We start from the raw sequence: 13,854 nt of genomic DNA on the forward strand, positions 1-13,854 counted from the left end.
TCCTGCATTTCCCAGGCTAATCCACCTAACCTATACATAACTGGACACTATGGGCAACTTTAACTTGGCCAATCCACTTAACCTGCACATCTTCGGACTGTGGGAGAAAACTCATGCTGACGTAGGGAGAATGTACAAACTCCACACAGACAGTTGCCCAAGGATGCAACTGAACCCAGGTCCCTGGCATTATGAAGCAGCAGTGCTATTTGGTATTTGATAAAGGTGGCATGCATAAGGCTAACTCATAAATCCAGAGAACATGAGGTTGAGGATAGTATATTAGGATGAACAGAGCATTGGCTAACTAATAGAAGACAAAGTTGTGTGAAGGGGGAATATTTAAAGGATGAAAACTATAACTTGTGGTGTGCCACAGGAATCAATTCCAGAAAAATAATTGTGTACAATATGTACAAATGGCTTGGATAAGGGGACTGAACTTATTGTAGCCAATTGTAGAGGAAATAGCTGGGAAGGCAAATGGTGAAGATGACACACATTGACATAGATAGATTCAGTGAACATAATACGGGGAAAACACAAAGTTACTTATTTTGGTAAGAGAGGTGAGAATATTATTTAAAATGGAGAAAGATGGCAGAAAGCCACAACATGAAGGCACTGGGTGGAATAGGGTACTCACACAAAAAGCAGGTGTACAATTTCAGTTGGTAATACAGAAGGCAACTGGAAGGTGGGCCTTTACTTCAAAGGGAATAGAGAAAGTGTTTGAAGGTAAATCCACATTTGATATGTGGGAGGCTTTTAAAGAGAGGTTGATTAGCATGCAGGAGAGACATGTTCCTGTGAAAATGAGGGATAGAAATGGCAAGATTAGGGAACCATGGATGACAGGTGAAATTGAGAGACTAAGAGGAAAAAGGAAGCAAACATAAAGGTCTAGGCAACTGAAGACAGATGAAGCTTTGGAAGAATATCAGGAATGTAGGGCGAATCTGAAACGAGGAATTAAGAGGGCTAAAAGAGGACATGAGATATCTTTAGCAAACATGGTTAAGGAAAATCCCAAAGCCTTTTATTCATATATAAAGAGCAAAAGGATAACTAGAGAAAGGATTGGCCCACTGAAGGACAAAGAAAGAAAGTTTTGCGCTGAGTCAGAGAAAATGGGTGAAATTCTTAATGAGTACTTTGCATCGGTCCTCACCAAGGAGAGGGACATGACGGAGGCTAAGGTTAGGCATAGATGTTTAATTACTCTAGGTCAAGTTGACATAAGGAGGGAGGAAGTGTTGGGTATCTAAAAGGCATTAAAGTGGACAAGCCCCCAAGGTCGGGTGGGATCTATCCCATATTGAGGGAAGCGAGAGGGGAAATAGCTGGGGCCTTAACAGATATCTTTGTAGCATCCTTAAACACGGGTGAGGTCCCAGAGAACTGGAGAATTGCTAATGTTGTCCCCTTGCTTAAGAAGGCTAGCAGGGATAATCCAGGTAATTATCGACTGGTGTGCCTGATGTCGGTGGTAGGGAAGCTGCTGGAGAAGATACCAAGGGATAGGATCTATTTCCCATTTGGAAGAAAATGGGCTTATCAGTGATAGGCAACATGGTTTTGTGCAGGGAAGGTCATGTCTTTCCAACTTAATAGAATTCTTTGAAGACATGACAAAGTTGATCGATGAGGGAAAGGCTGTAGATATCATATATGTGGACTTCAGTAAGGCGTTTAATAAGGTTCCACATGGCAGGCTGATGGAGAAAGTGAAGTCACATGGAGTCCAGGGTGTGCTAGCCAGGTTGATAAAAAACTGGCTAGGCAACAGGGGACAGACAGTAGTGGTGGAAGGGGGCTTCTCAAATTGGAGACCTGTAACCAGTGGTGTTCCACAGGGGTCAGTGCTGGGACCACTGTTGTTTGTGATATACGTAAGTGATTTGGAGAAAGGTATAGGTGGTATGATTAGCAAGTGTGCAGGTGACACGAACATTGACGGAGTAGCAAATAGTGAAGGGGACTGTCAGAGATTACAGCAGAATATAGATAGATTGTAGAGTTGGGCAGATAAATGGCAGATGGAGTTCAATCCGGGCAAATGAAAGGTGATGCATTTTGGAAGATCAAATTCAGGAGCAAACTACACAATAAATGGAAAAGTCCTGGGGAAAACTGATGAACAGAGAGATCTAGGTATTCAGGTCCATTGTTCCCTGAAGGTGGCAATGCAGGTCATGAGCGGTCAAGGTGACATGGGACAAGCTTTCCTTCATCGTACGGGGTATTGAATACAAGAGTTGGCAGGTCATGTTACAGTTATATAAAACTTTGGTCTGGCCACATTTAGAGTACTGCGTACAGTTCTGGTCGCCACATTGCCAAAAGGATGTGGATGCTTTGGAGAGGGTGCAGAGGAGGTTCACCAGGATGTTGCCTGGTATGGAGGGTGCTAGCTATGAAGAGAGGTTGAGTAGATTAGGATTATTTACATTAGAAAGACAGAGATTGAGGGGGGACTTGATTGAGATCTACAAAATCATGAGGGGTATAGACAAGGTGGATAGCAAGAAGCTTTCTCCCCCAGAGTGGGGGACTCAATTACTAGGGGTCATGAGTTCAAAGTGAGGGGAGCAAAGTTTATGGGACATATGTATGGAAAGTTCTTTATGCAGAGGGTAGTGGATGCCTGGAACGCGTTGCCAGCAGAGGTGGGAGACGCAGACACAATAGTGTCTTTTAAGATGTATCTGGACAGGTACATGGACGGTCAGGAATCTAAGAAATACAGACCCTTAGAAAATAGTTGACAGGTTTAGACAGAGGATCTCAATTGGCGCAGGCCTGGAGCGCTGAAGGGCCTGTTCCAGTGCTGTAATTTTCTTTGTTCATTGTTTTGAGTGTAAAAATAAGGATGGTTTGATAAAACAATGTAAGCCACTAGTCAGATCACACCTAGAATATACTAAAGTACTTTTGGCATTGAAGGCAGTAGGCAGATTGTTCACTGGGTTGACCTGGACATGGAGGGATTTTGATACGAGGACAGTTTTACAATGTTGTACTTTGTATTCAATGGAATTTAGCACAAGGACAGCAACTTTATTGAAACATATTTTAGCAGGCTTGATAGTTTGTTCATTCTTGCAAGGGGGTGTAAAACTAGAGAGCATCATGTTAGAATAAGGGGTCACCCACAAGACAAATGGCAAGCAATTTCTTCTCACTGGGTAGTGTACCTAATTTTTTTTACTGCAAACGACTGTAGAGACTGGGATTACTGGGATACATAGGAGATGGACATAATTTTAATCAGCATGGGAATCAAGAACTATGGGAGAAAAGGCAGAAAACTGGAGCATTATCAGATCTCATTGAATGGAGGAACAGATTTTAGATTTGATTTGAGAATTAAATAAGATTTTCTACGTTGACAATATAACCAAAGTTCATTTGGATAATTCTCCCTTGGTTTTACAATGAATATTGATATCCTTACTAAACTTTCACAGTCTAATTCTTTCACAGGTGTTCAATTGTTTACTCAAACGTACGCAGAGATAGTCCACTCAAAGTTAGCTGGAATAAAATTCTGCGGAATCCAAGAAATTCATCGCTCTTACACACCTTTAGTTATATCTACACTTCTGTAGTTCAAATTTCAACTATGTTAGTACATGATCATATAATAAACAGACATCTCCAAGGGTTTGTATCTTAATGTAGCCTTTTACTTTGCCCTAGTCTGGCTATCCCTAATATTGTTTGCTTTAATCCTTTTGGTTTGCAAGGCCTTTCTGGATATTCTGCTGACCTCAACCTTTAGGGCATTCAAGGTTTACTGGAGAATTCTACTCCTATGGTTTTACTGTGAACATGTAAATCTCAATTTAACTCTTTATATCGTAATTGGCTCAAAGGCTGAATGGCCTACTTCTGTTTCAATACCAGCAATATTGCATGGCTCAGCGTTAAAGGTTACATCATGAAACTAAATCTCAGTTGATCGGTGGTCTTTTACAGTGATTTGCCAACTGGTGCTTACAGTACGAAACTCATACCAGACATGTAAGAAATGTGTTCTAGGGAAATAATTGTCCACAGTTTGTGTGACAACCCTACAGCAATTACCTGCATGTCAATGAATGATGGGAATGGCTATCTTGAATATTGTTCCTACGGACTTGCACCAAACAACAAATGAAAAAATTGGTCAAATTTTCTAACCTATAAAGCATAGCTACATCATGCTAGCCACAAATCCCAAGACTCCTTCAGGCTCTCAGCTGATTATTTCTAGAAGGAAAACAGGCAGTACTAAAACAGAGCTCTATGTGACTACCACCATTTGGCTGAATTTCTCTAGTACAGGGCAAATCATACCTATTTTAAGAACCTGACTGAGCAGCTTGGCCATGAACATAGGTATAGATCAATGAACAATGCACTGGCAGTTACCAGAATGCATTTTATGTATTATTAAAAAAGTAAACCACATGGTGAACATGTCAACAATGAAGCTTCAATCATGGCTAGACGCTGACTGCAAAACAAGGGAAAAATCTGAAGTGACATAATGAAACACCTCTAGTCAACAATTAAATACAGCAAACCACTGAATCACAAAAAAAAGGCTGGTGTCTTATTGGAGCATTGCTAAAATAAACAACTATTTGGTGCCCTTTATGTTTTTCTTTTACAAAGTCTTTATCTGAAGCAAAATATTTACCATCAAGATCAAGATCCTACATTTTTACACATTTTTAAACATGAGAGGGAAATGCATTTACAGTAGTGTGCCGTTGTTCAATCGATTTGTTACAATGTGTGGAGTTGAGGCAGCGATTGATGTTATTACCAAATTTTCAAATCTTCATATTATGACTGCTTTGAGGGGAACAGTGGCCTCTAGAATCCTTGTAGTCTTATGAACTCAAGTATCTCGATCACAGAATCAGAATTGTTAAACTGTGGAAGGAGGCCATTCGGCCCACTGTGCCTGCACCAGTTCCAATGTCCTGCCTTTCCTCATATCCCTTCGATCTAAGTAATCATTCAATGCTCTTTTAAATGCCTCAATTGAAACTGCCTCCACCAAATTTGCAGACAGTGTACTCCATAACCTAACAACTGTGAATTTTTTTCCCCTCTCACATCACCCTCACTTCTTTTGTGCATCACTTTAATACACCCTGTCAGTCTTAATTTTCAATTGCATGGGGGAAAACAGGCTCTCCCTACCTATCTATCCAGCCTGTTCATGATTTGAAAACCTTTTTTCGTATCTCCTCTCATCATTCTTTTGTCTAAGGAGAACAGTCAAAACTTTTTTAAAAGCTATATTGAAGTTTTTCATTTCTGGAAATCATTCTTGTAAATTACTTTTAAACTTTCTCCAATGCAGCATATAATACATTTACTGTTTAAACACGATGATCTTTCATTTTTGTGCAAGGTCAGCTCAGTTCATTGCTTGCACAAACTGTGCCTCTGTGATGACTACACCAAGACTTCAATGTTTGTCAAAATTTGATTATTTAATACATTAGCTTCTCTAAGGGGTTAGATTTTTCTTTTAATTTTGTTAATGGAATGCAAGCATCACTGGCTAGTCCAACATTTACTGCCTGTCCCTATAACGGTCCTCAGAAAGGAGGTGATGAGCTGTCTGCATAAACTATTGCAAGCGATGGAGGGGGTACAGTCACCCAATGTGCTAGGGAGTTCCAGGATTTTGACTCAGTAATATAGGCCCAAGTTAGGATGGTGATAGACTTGAAAGTTTCAGGCGGTGATGTTCTCCCGCATCTGATAGCCTTGTCCTCATAGACAATAGGGAAAATAAAACTAGCGTGTTACGTAGTAGTAATAAACTGAACACTTACTTGCTTTTGCAAACGCTCTATTTCAAGTCTCTCTTTTTGAGCCTTTTCCTCCAGAAATTGTTGCTCCTCTTCAAGTTTTTGCTGTGCTTCTCGAAGTCTCCTTTCTTCCTCAAGCCTCCGAGCTTCTTCTTCCCGGCGAGCTTTTTCTTCAGATTTTCGTCGCAGCATTTCTTCTTTCATTTGCCTAAATTTAGCAGCAATCCATAAACATCCTACTTAGACACACACAAAATTGAAGTGTCCAGCTTTGATCAGGGATTCAAGTCTATACATCTTGCAAATGCTAAATACTGTGATGTATTTTTGAGGCTGCTGACTTGCGCGCCGAGCTGGCCTGTTCTAATTCAGACGTTTCGTCACCATGCTAGGTGACATCATCAGTAGAGCCTCTGATGTTGCTATTCTACTCCGCTTGAAATTTATACAGTTTGGTCTGTTATGGTCAGTAGTCTCATTTCCGGTTTTGTTCTGTATGCGTTTGTATATGGGGTCCAATTTTATATGTTCGTTGATTGCATGATGCGTGGACAATCATGCATCTAGAAATTCCCGTGCGTGTTTGGCTTGGTCTACTATGGTTACCTTGTCCCAAATAAACTAATGGCCTTCCTTGTCTGAGCGTACCGACATTAAAAGAGAGTTTGTTGTACTGTTTTGCTGCTAGTTGACGTTTGCGTATTCTGATGGCTAGTTTCCTTCCTGTCTGAACAATGTAATGCTTGTTGCAGTCGTTGCATGGTATTTTATAATGCTGTGGGAATGGGTTTTTAACCCTTGTCAGTGCTTGCTGTAGAGTGGCTGTGGGCCATCATGATTCCTACAATAAACACTCAAGGATTAAAGGCCCCATTCCCACAACATGCAGAACCAACATGGTTTACAAAATACCACAGAACGACTACCACAAGCATTACAATGGACAGACAGGAAGGAAACTAGCCAAACATAGGTACACACTGGAATTTCTAGAGGCATGGTTCTCCACCCGTAATGCAAACAAAGATATAGAATTGGACCCCATATATAAACCCATACAGACCAAAATCAGAAATGACACCACTCGTCAAAATGGACCAAACAGTATAAATTCTAAGCACAGTAGAATAACATTGCTTTATCGGAGGCTCCACTGACAATGTCACCTAGCATGGTGTTGAATGTCTGAACAAGAACAGGCCAGCTCGACAAGCAAGTCAACAATCTCATCTACAACCCGAGCTACAGATCTTTGCCAAAATGGTGATGCATTTTAATTTTTTTAAAATGAACATTGGAAAGAAAAACAAAATGCTGGACACCCATGCTACATACACAAACCCCACCTGACTGATTACACCATTCACATCCAGATGTTATGCAGCCAGGTATAACAGTGATCCATTCACTCTCCTAATAGGCACAGCAAAACTCAAAGGAAAATTTGAAAAAACGGTCTGAAAAGTCCTCTCAAACTCACGCCAATCAAGCAAACGTCCAGAAAATTACTGCATTCCCAAAATTATTCTACTTCTAGCTAATCCAAAAATTTAAAATTTCATTAATCTCTTGGAAACCTGCCTGGTGCATCATACTTTAATAATACTTCAAAGACAACCATGACTGCAAAGGAAACCTTCCCAATATCTAACTTGCCTCTTCGGCCAAGGACTTCACATAAGACATAGGAGCTGAAATAGGCCATTTAGCCCATTGAGTCTGCACTGCCATTCAATAATTGGATAATTATCAGTTCTACTTTCCTGCCTTTCCCCTCCAATAGCCCTTGAGTACCTTACTGCTAAAAATCTATATTTCAGACTTGAACATATTTAACCATACTAACTGGGCCCATGAGTGGCTGACAATGGGTTGCTTACAGTAGAAACTAATTTTCCTTGGGATGGCACGGTGGATCAGTGGTTAGCACTGCACCAGGAACCAGGTTCAATTCCGGCCTCAGGCGACTGTCTGTGCAAACTCCATACGTTCTTCCAGAGTGTTCTTGGGTTTCCTCGGTGTGCTCCTGTTTCCTCCAAAGTTGTGCAGGTTAGGCGAATTAGCCACGCTAAATTTACCATAGTGTCCAATGATGTGTAGGTTAGGCGGATTAGCCATGGGAAATGCAGCACTGGGGGGGTGGGTCTGGGTAGAATGCTCTTCAGAGAGTCAGTGGACTCGATGGTCTGAATAGCCTGCATCTACACTGTAGGAATTTTATGATCCTCCCAGACGGACCTTTACCTATTCCTTTGTCTACCCAAGTGTTTTTCACTTATTTTCCTGTCCCCCACTCTCAGCTCTCTCTCTGCAGGATCTGAAATCTTAAAGCCACTTTCTCGAAACAGTGCTGCCAGATCTGCTGAGTTTTTCCAGCAATTTCTGATTTACATCAAAGTTTTTTAGTTTTTGTTTAGTCTCAACAGATGAATTATTCCTGCAGACAGCCAACACAGATGCAATGGGCTGAATGGCCTCCTTTTGTGGTACAATCATTGTGCTTCCATGAAATCAGACAGAATAACACATCTTCACTAGGATATGCTTCAGGGACTCAGTAAATTGCTTTATGTTGCATCAAGATTTTCAGCAAGCGCTTCTCCCCAAATTCTATATAATGGTCATTTGCATCAATCACAAAAGAACCTATTTTGAGAGAAACATTTCAAGAAAACATTCATTTCACAGGATTCACCAGTCGGTCTGTCAAAGCTTTCATTATGACAACCAAGTCATTAAGTGGTAATTGTGACAATTCAAATTTAAAACAAAGGTCTTACCCTGGTCGTACTAATTGTTTTCTCATTTCAATAGTTGCACAGGGGTAAAAGGCGGTGTGATGGAGAGAATAAAACGTTATTGCTTGTTACGATAGTTATCAATACACTTCTCCAATTGCCCACCCTCCCAAAAATATAATAGATACCTTTCTTTCTCCTCTTGTTCTCTTTTCTCTTCTTCCTCTCGGTCCCTCTGTTCTCGTGCCATTCGTCGTTTCTCAGCCAGAAGTCTTGTGGCTTCTGCTGGATCAGTCGTACCTGCTGTCGTTTTAGCAAGAGTAGTAGACAGTATGGCCTGAGCAGTTTCTATGCATAGAAAAATAAGTACTGGAATTTAGGTATACTATTTAAATGTAACTAGTGAACAGTTTCAGGTATGCCATGACTTCTTAAAAGAGAGACACTGAAATTACAGGGCCAGGCACAGGTTATTTAGCGCAATCTTGGCCTGCTCTGCCATTCAATGAGATCACGGTTGATCTATGATCAGACTCCATATGTCTGCCATTACCCCATATCCCTTAATACCTCGTTAAACGAAAATCTCAGATCTAATTTAACACTGGATATAACATCCACTTACCTTTGGGTCTAGACTATACCCTCCTAGACTCCTCACACAGGGTATAGTGTTTCTAACAACCCATTATTTCCTTTACTATCTTGAAGAGGACAATCTAATGCCTATAGAGTCTTCTAAATTCCAGGGAAAACAGCCCCTTTTGTCTATCTTCTCAGGTACTTCAAGCATTGCTCCATTCTGCAAAGCCAGTGTGGTACCCAGAACAGCTAAAGAGTACAGCAGTCATGATCTAATAAGAAATTTGTATAACTTCCACGCCCTTGAATTCCATTCCCTTGTAAGCATGTTCCATTAGCTTTTGATTTTTTTTGGCACCTGTTCATGGCACTGCTATTCTAATGATCTATGTATCTGCATCTCCATTATTTCTAGGTTTTCCTCATTTAGAAAGTATTCTGGGATCTATCCTTTTTATGGTCTCATGAATAAAATTACATTTTTCCACATGAAAATTAATTCCCCAGTTTCTCTACTTCAACTATAAATAACAATTGCTTCCAATGTCATTTATCTATGCATCATCAGCAAATTTGAATCATGTGGCTTTCAAACCCATCACTGAAGTGTTGATACAGTGTCTAGGTCAGATTCCAACAGGCCCCAGTTGGACACTACCAGTCACATACTACCAAGTACCTGCATATTATTTAGCTCATTATCTCTTGCCACACAGCCAATAACCTAACTATATCAATAACTTGCCTGTGGAGGTAAAGGAGACATTCACACTCGAATTCCTGATACGTGCTTCTGTCACGTACAGCTCTGCATCAGGAATGCAAAAAACTGATCCCATAAATGCTTGGAAAAATGCTGTTGGTTGGAATGAGTGAATAATCAATAGGTGCATGGAGAATGTACTGTAATTTATCATTTTATCTAGAAATTTTAATCTAAATCATGAACAAGACTGGACTCAAAGATCTGAATGATATGAATAATTTAAGGGAAAGTTATGGGTTATTTAAATCTACAAAATTTCTCTCAAAAGCCTAGTTGAAGAACTTTCAGAATTGGTTCATTTGGCAACTTATAGTTGGCAAATAAACCTTTTCACGTGCAAAGAACTGGATTTAAAATGAAGTCTCAGATTTAAACAGCAGCATTTTAACTAACAACACTTCAAGGTGACTGTGCAGCTCCATTTCCTTGGAAAATAAAACTGAATCATACCCAGTATCGGAGGCTACCTACTTATTGATAAACCACACTTAAAATCACTTTGGGAAGACTTAATTTTAATCTGTATGATTTGTGTATGTCTTTCAGAAACTGTATCAACTGCTCCAAGGTGAATTTTGCCTGTAGAGAGGCTTTAATTTGGCACAAAATTACTCAAAAATTCAAACACTGTCCATGTAAAACATTGACAAATGTTGACAAAATATTAATGTCCAAGTAGCCTACTTGTAATTATTCTGACAAAATTTACCAAGTTCAGTTAAAAATGCTACATAATATGGACCTGGAAACCTAGAGGAAAGGTATATCTCTCTGGCATCTGTGCAGTTGTTGGTTCAAGGCAGCTCCATCATTCACATATTCAGATGGTCACCTTTTCCTCTCAACGCAACCCCATTTTCCACTATCCTCAAGGAGCAGGTTGCCAGAATGGGTAAAGCACAGGAGGCAATTTGGCCTGGCATCTGTCCTGGCTCTCTGAAGAGGCAAAAGTCTCCAGTTCCCTGGCAGCCCTCCTTGTAAAAAATGAGCCATCAGACAGCTGTCCAAAACTCTATTCTTCCTTGTCTACTTCCTGGCTCCATTACCTCCAAAGCCAGGAAAATTAACTAAGTTTGGCCATTACCTCAAGTATGCCTCACCAAGCCCAGACAAAAAGTACATGGATATTCACATCAAATACCATAACCTCCAAGGCTAAGGACCAAGATCTGGAAAGTGAATGTATTTTCTCAACCAGTGTGGACACATGGGCTGAATGGTATCCGTCCATGTTATATGAATCAATTATTCACCTTAATTGATCAATGCACACATTCAGATACATAGTTCTTTGACAGTTGCGTCACAGGTACACAAGTGGTAAAGAAGGCATTTCACACACTTGCTTTCATTGCTCAGGCCACCAAGTATAGGAGCTGAGACATCATGTTGTAGTTGTACAGGAAGTTGGTAAGGCCAATTTTGGCCTACTGTGTAGAGGTCTGTTTGCCCTGATGGGGAGGACATTATTAAATTGGAGAGGGTACAGAAAAGATTTTCCAGGATGTTACCAGAGCTAGAGGGTTTGAGCTATAGGGAAAGGCTGAACAGGTTGGGATTTATTTTCACTGAAGAGAAGATGGTTGAGGGGTGACCATACGGAGATTCAGAAAATCATGAGAGGCATAAATAAGGTAAAAGGTAAAAAAGGTCTTTTCCCTTGGATAGGTGAGTTTAAAAGATATGCCCTCTAGATTTGAAGTGAGAGGAGAAAGATTTAAAAAAGGGACCCGAGGGGCGATGAACTGCAGAGGAAGTGGTAGATGCTGGTTCAGTTATAACTTTTAAAAGATATTTGGCCAGATACATGAAAGGTTGAGAGAGATACAGACCAAATGGGCCTAGTTTAGTTTGGGAAACCTGCACAGCATGGATGAGTTGGACCGAGGGTCTGTTTCTGTGCTGCAAGGCTTTATGACCTCAAAACAGTTTATAATTGTACAGATACTCTTTTAACGTTTTGGATAATTAAGGTAGATTCACCATCCTCAAGGTGAAGAAATTTCTCTTCATCTTATTCTAAACAGTCTCTCCCTTATCTTGAGCTGGTGTCCCCTGCTTCTAGCATCACAACCTAGGGGAAATACCCCATCGAAAGCTAGTCTGTCACATGCTGAAATTTTTTTTTTGTCTCAATTGGATCACTGTTCATTCTCCAAAACTCCAGACGATACAAATCCAGTCTCCTTAGCCTCCCCAAAGGACAAATCCTCTCAGGGAATATGTAGGTGAAAAAAACTGTTGCACTCCCTCTATGACAAATATATTTTTCCCCAGAAAGGGAGACCAAAACTGTACTCAATTTTCGTTGGAGATTTCATCAAGGCTATATCCTATTGCAGTAAAGGGGAACCAGAGCTACAAATCAGAGGACAGGGTAGCTGGTGTACAGGCAGATACAGCACGCAGAGAGTCTGTGAGGAAGGACAGATAGTTGACACAGCAAAGTTGCAGTCAGTGTGGTGGGCTGAAGCGTGCCTTTTTTAACGCAAGAAGTGTCAGGAATGAGGGTGATAAAATTAAAGCATGGATCAGTACTTGGAGTTACGATGTTGTGACCATTACAGAGACTTGGATAGCACAGTGGCAGGAATGATTGTTGGATATTCCAGGGTTTAGATGTTTCAAAAGAAATAGGGAGGGAGATTAAAAAAAAAAGTGGGGGAGTGGCATTGCTAATCAGGGACAGTATCACAGCTGCAGAAAAACAGGCTGTTGAGGGTTTCTCCACTGAGTCAGTATGGGTGGGAGTCAGAAACAGGCAAGGAGCAGTCATTTTATTGAGAGTTTTCTCTCGACCCCCCCAATAGCATCAGAGACTCTGAGGAACAGATTGGGAGGCAAATTTTGGAAATGCGCAGAAGTAACAAAGGTTGTTGTCATGGGTGACTTCAACTGCCCTAATATTGACTGGAACCTGCTCAGTGCAAATAGTCCGGATGAAGCAGATTTTGTCAGGTGTGTCCAGGAAGGATTTCTGACTCAATACGTAGATAGGCTGACTAGAGGGGATGCCACATTAGATATGGTGCTTGGCAACGAACCAGGTCAGGTGTCAGATCTCTTGGTGAGACAGCAAAATGCATTTTGCTGATAGTGATCACAACTCCCTGACCTTTACTGTTGTCATGGAGAGGGACAGGAGCAGATGATATGGGCAAGTATTTAATTGGGGAAGGGGGAATTACAATGCTATTAGGCAGGAACTCTGCAGCAGAAATTAGCAACAGAAGCTGTCAGGGAAATGTATGACAGAAATGTGGAGGTTGTTTAGACAGCACTTGCTGCAAGTGGGTAGGTTTGTCCCACTGAGGCAAGGAATGGATGGTAAAGGTGAAGGAACCTTGGATGACAAGACATATGGAACATCTAGTGAAGAGGAAGAAGGAAGCATGCATTGGGCAGGCTTTAGAGGGCTACAAGGTAGCCAGGAAGGAACTAAAGAATGGATTTAGGAGAGCTAGAAGTGTGGAATGAAAAAGCCTTGGCAGGTAGGATTAAGAAAAACCCCAAGGTGTTCTACACTTACGAGAGGAACTGGAGGATGGCCAGAGTGAGGGTAGGGCCAATCAGGGACAGCGGAGGGAACTTGTCCACTGAGTCAGGGGACATAGGGGGAGGCCCTTAATGAATACTTTGCTTCAGTATTCACCAGCGAGAGGGACCTTGACATTTGTGAGGACAAGCTGATATGCTCAAACAGGTTGATATTAGGAAGGAGGAAGTGCTAGAAATTTTGAAAAACAGGAGGATAGATCAGTCCACTGGGCCAGACAGGATATACCCAAGGTTTCTACAGGGAGCAAGTGAACAGATTGCCGTGCCTTTGGCAATGATCTTTGCATGCTCATTGTCCAGTGGTGGCAAATCTTATTTGCTTCAAGGAAGGGAATAGGGATAACCGTGGGAATTACAGACCAGTCAGTCTTACTTCTGTGGTGGGCAAATT

The 13,854-nt window shown here is 41.0% G+C and overlaps 1 protein-coding gene across 3 annotated transcripts in view; it reads right to left on the reverse strand.

Moving 5' to 3' along the window:
* The window catches only part of LOC125452505 (ensconsin-like), a 130,941-nt gene that overhangs the window by 19,838 nt on the left and 97,249 nt on the right, over nt 1–13,854 (reverse strand). For all 3 annotated transcript variants that reach the window (XM_048531026.1, XM_048531025.2, XM_048531023.2), the window contains exons 11-12: nt 8,746–8,905; nt 5,844–6,027 (exon numbers count right to left, since the gene is read on the reverse strand). In XM_048531026.1, the coding sequence (XP_048386983.1) occupies nt 5,844–6,027; nt 8,746–8,905 (344 nt within the window). The remainder of the gene's footprint in view (nt 1–5,843; nt 6,028–8,745; nt 8,906–13,854) is intronic.

This window comes from Stegostoma tigrinum, chromosome 4 (genome assembly GCF_030684315.1).
Source record: "Stegostoma tigrinum isolate sSteTig4 chromosome 4, sSteTig4.hap1, whole genome shotgun sequence".
In the NCBI taxonomy this organism is placed as follows: Eukaryota; Metazoa; Chordata; class Chondrichthyes; order Orectolobiformes; family Stegostomatidae; genus Stegostoma; species Stegostoma tigrinum.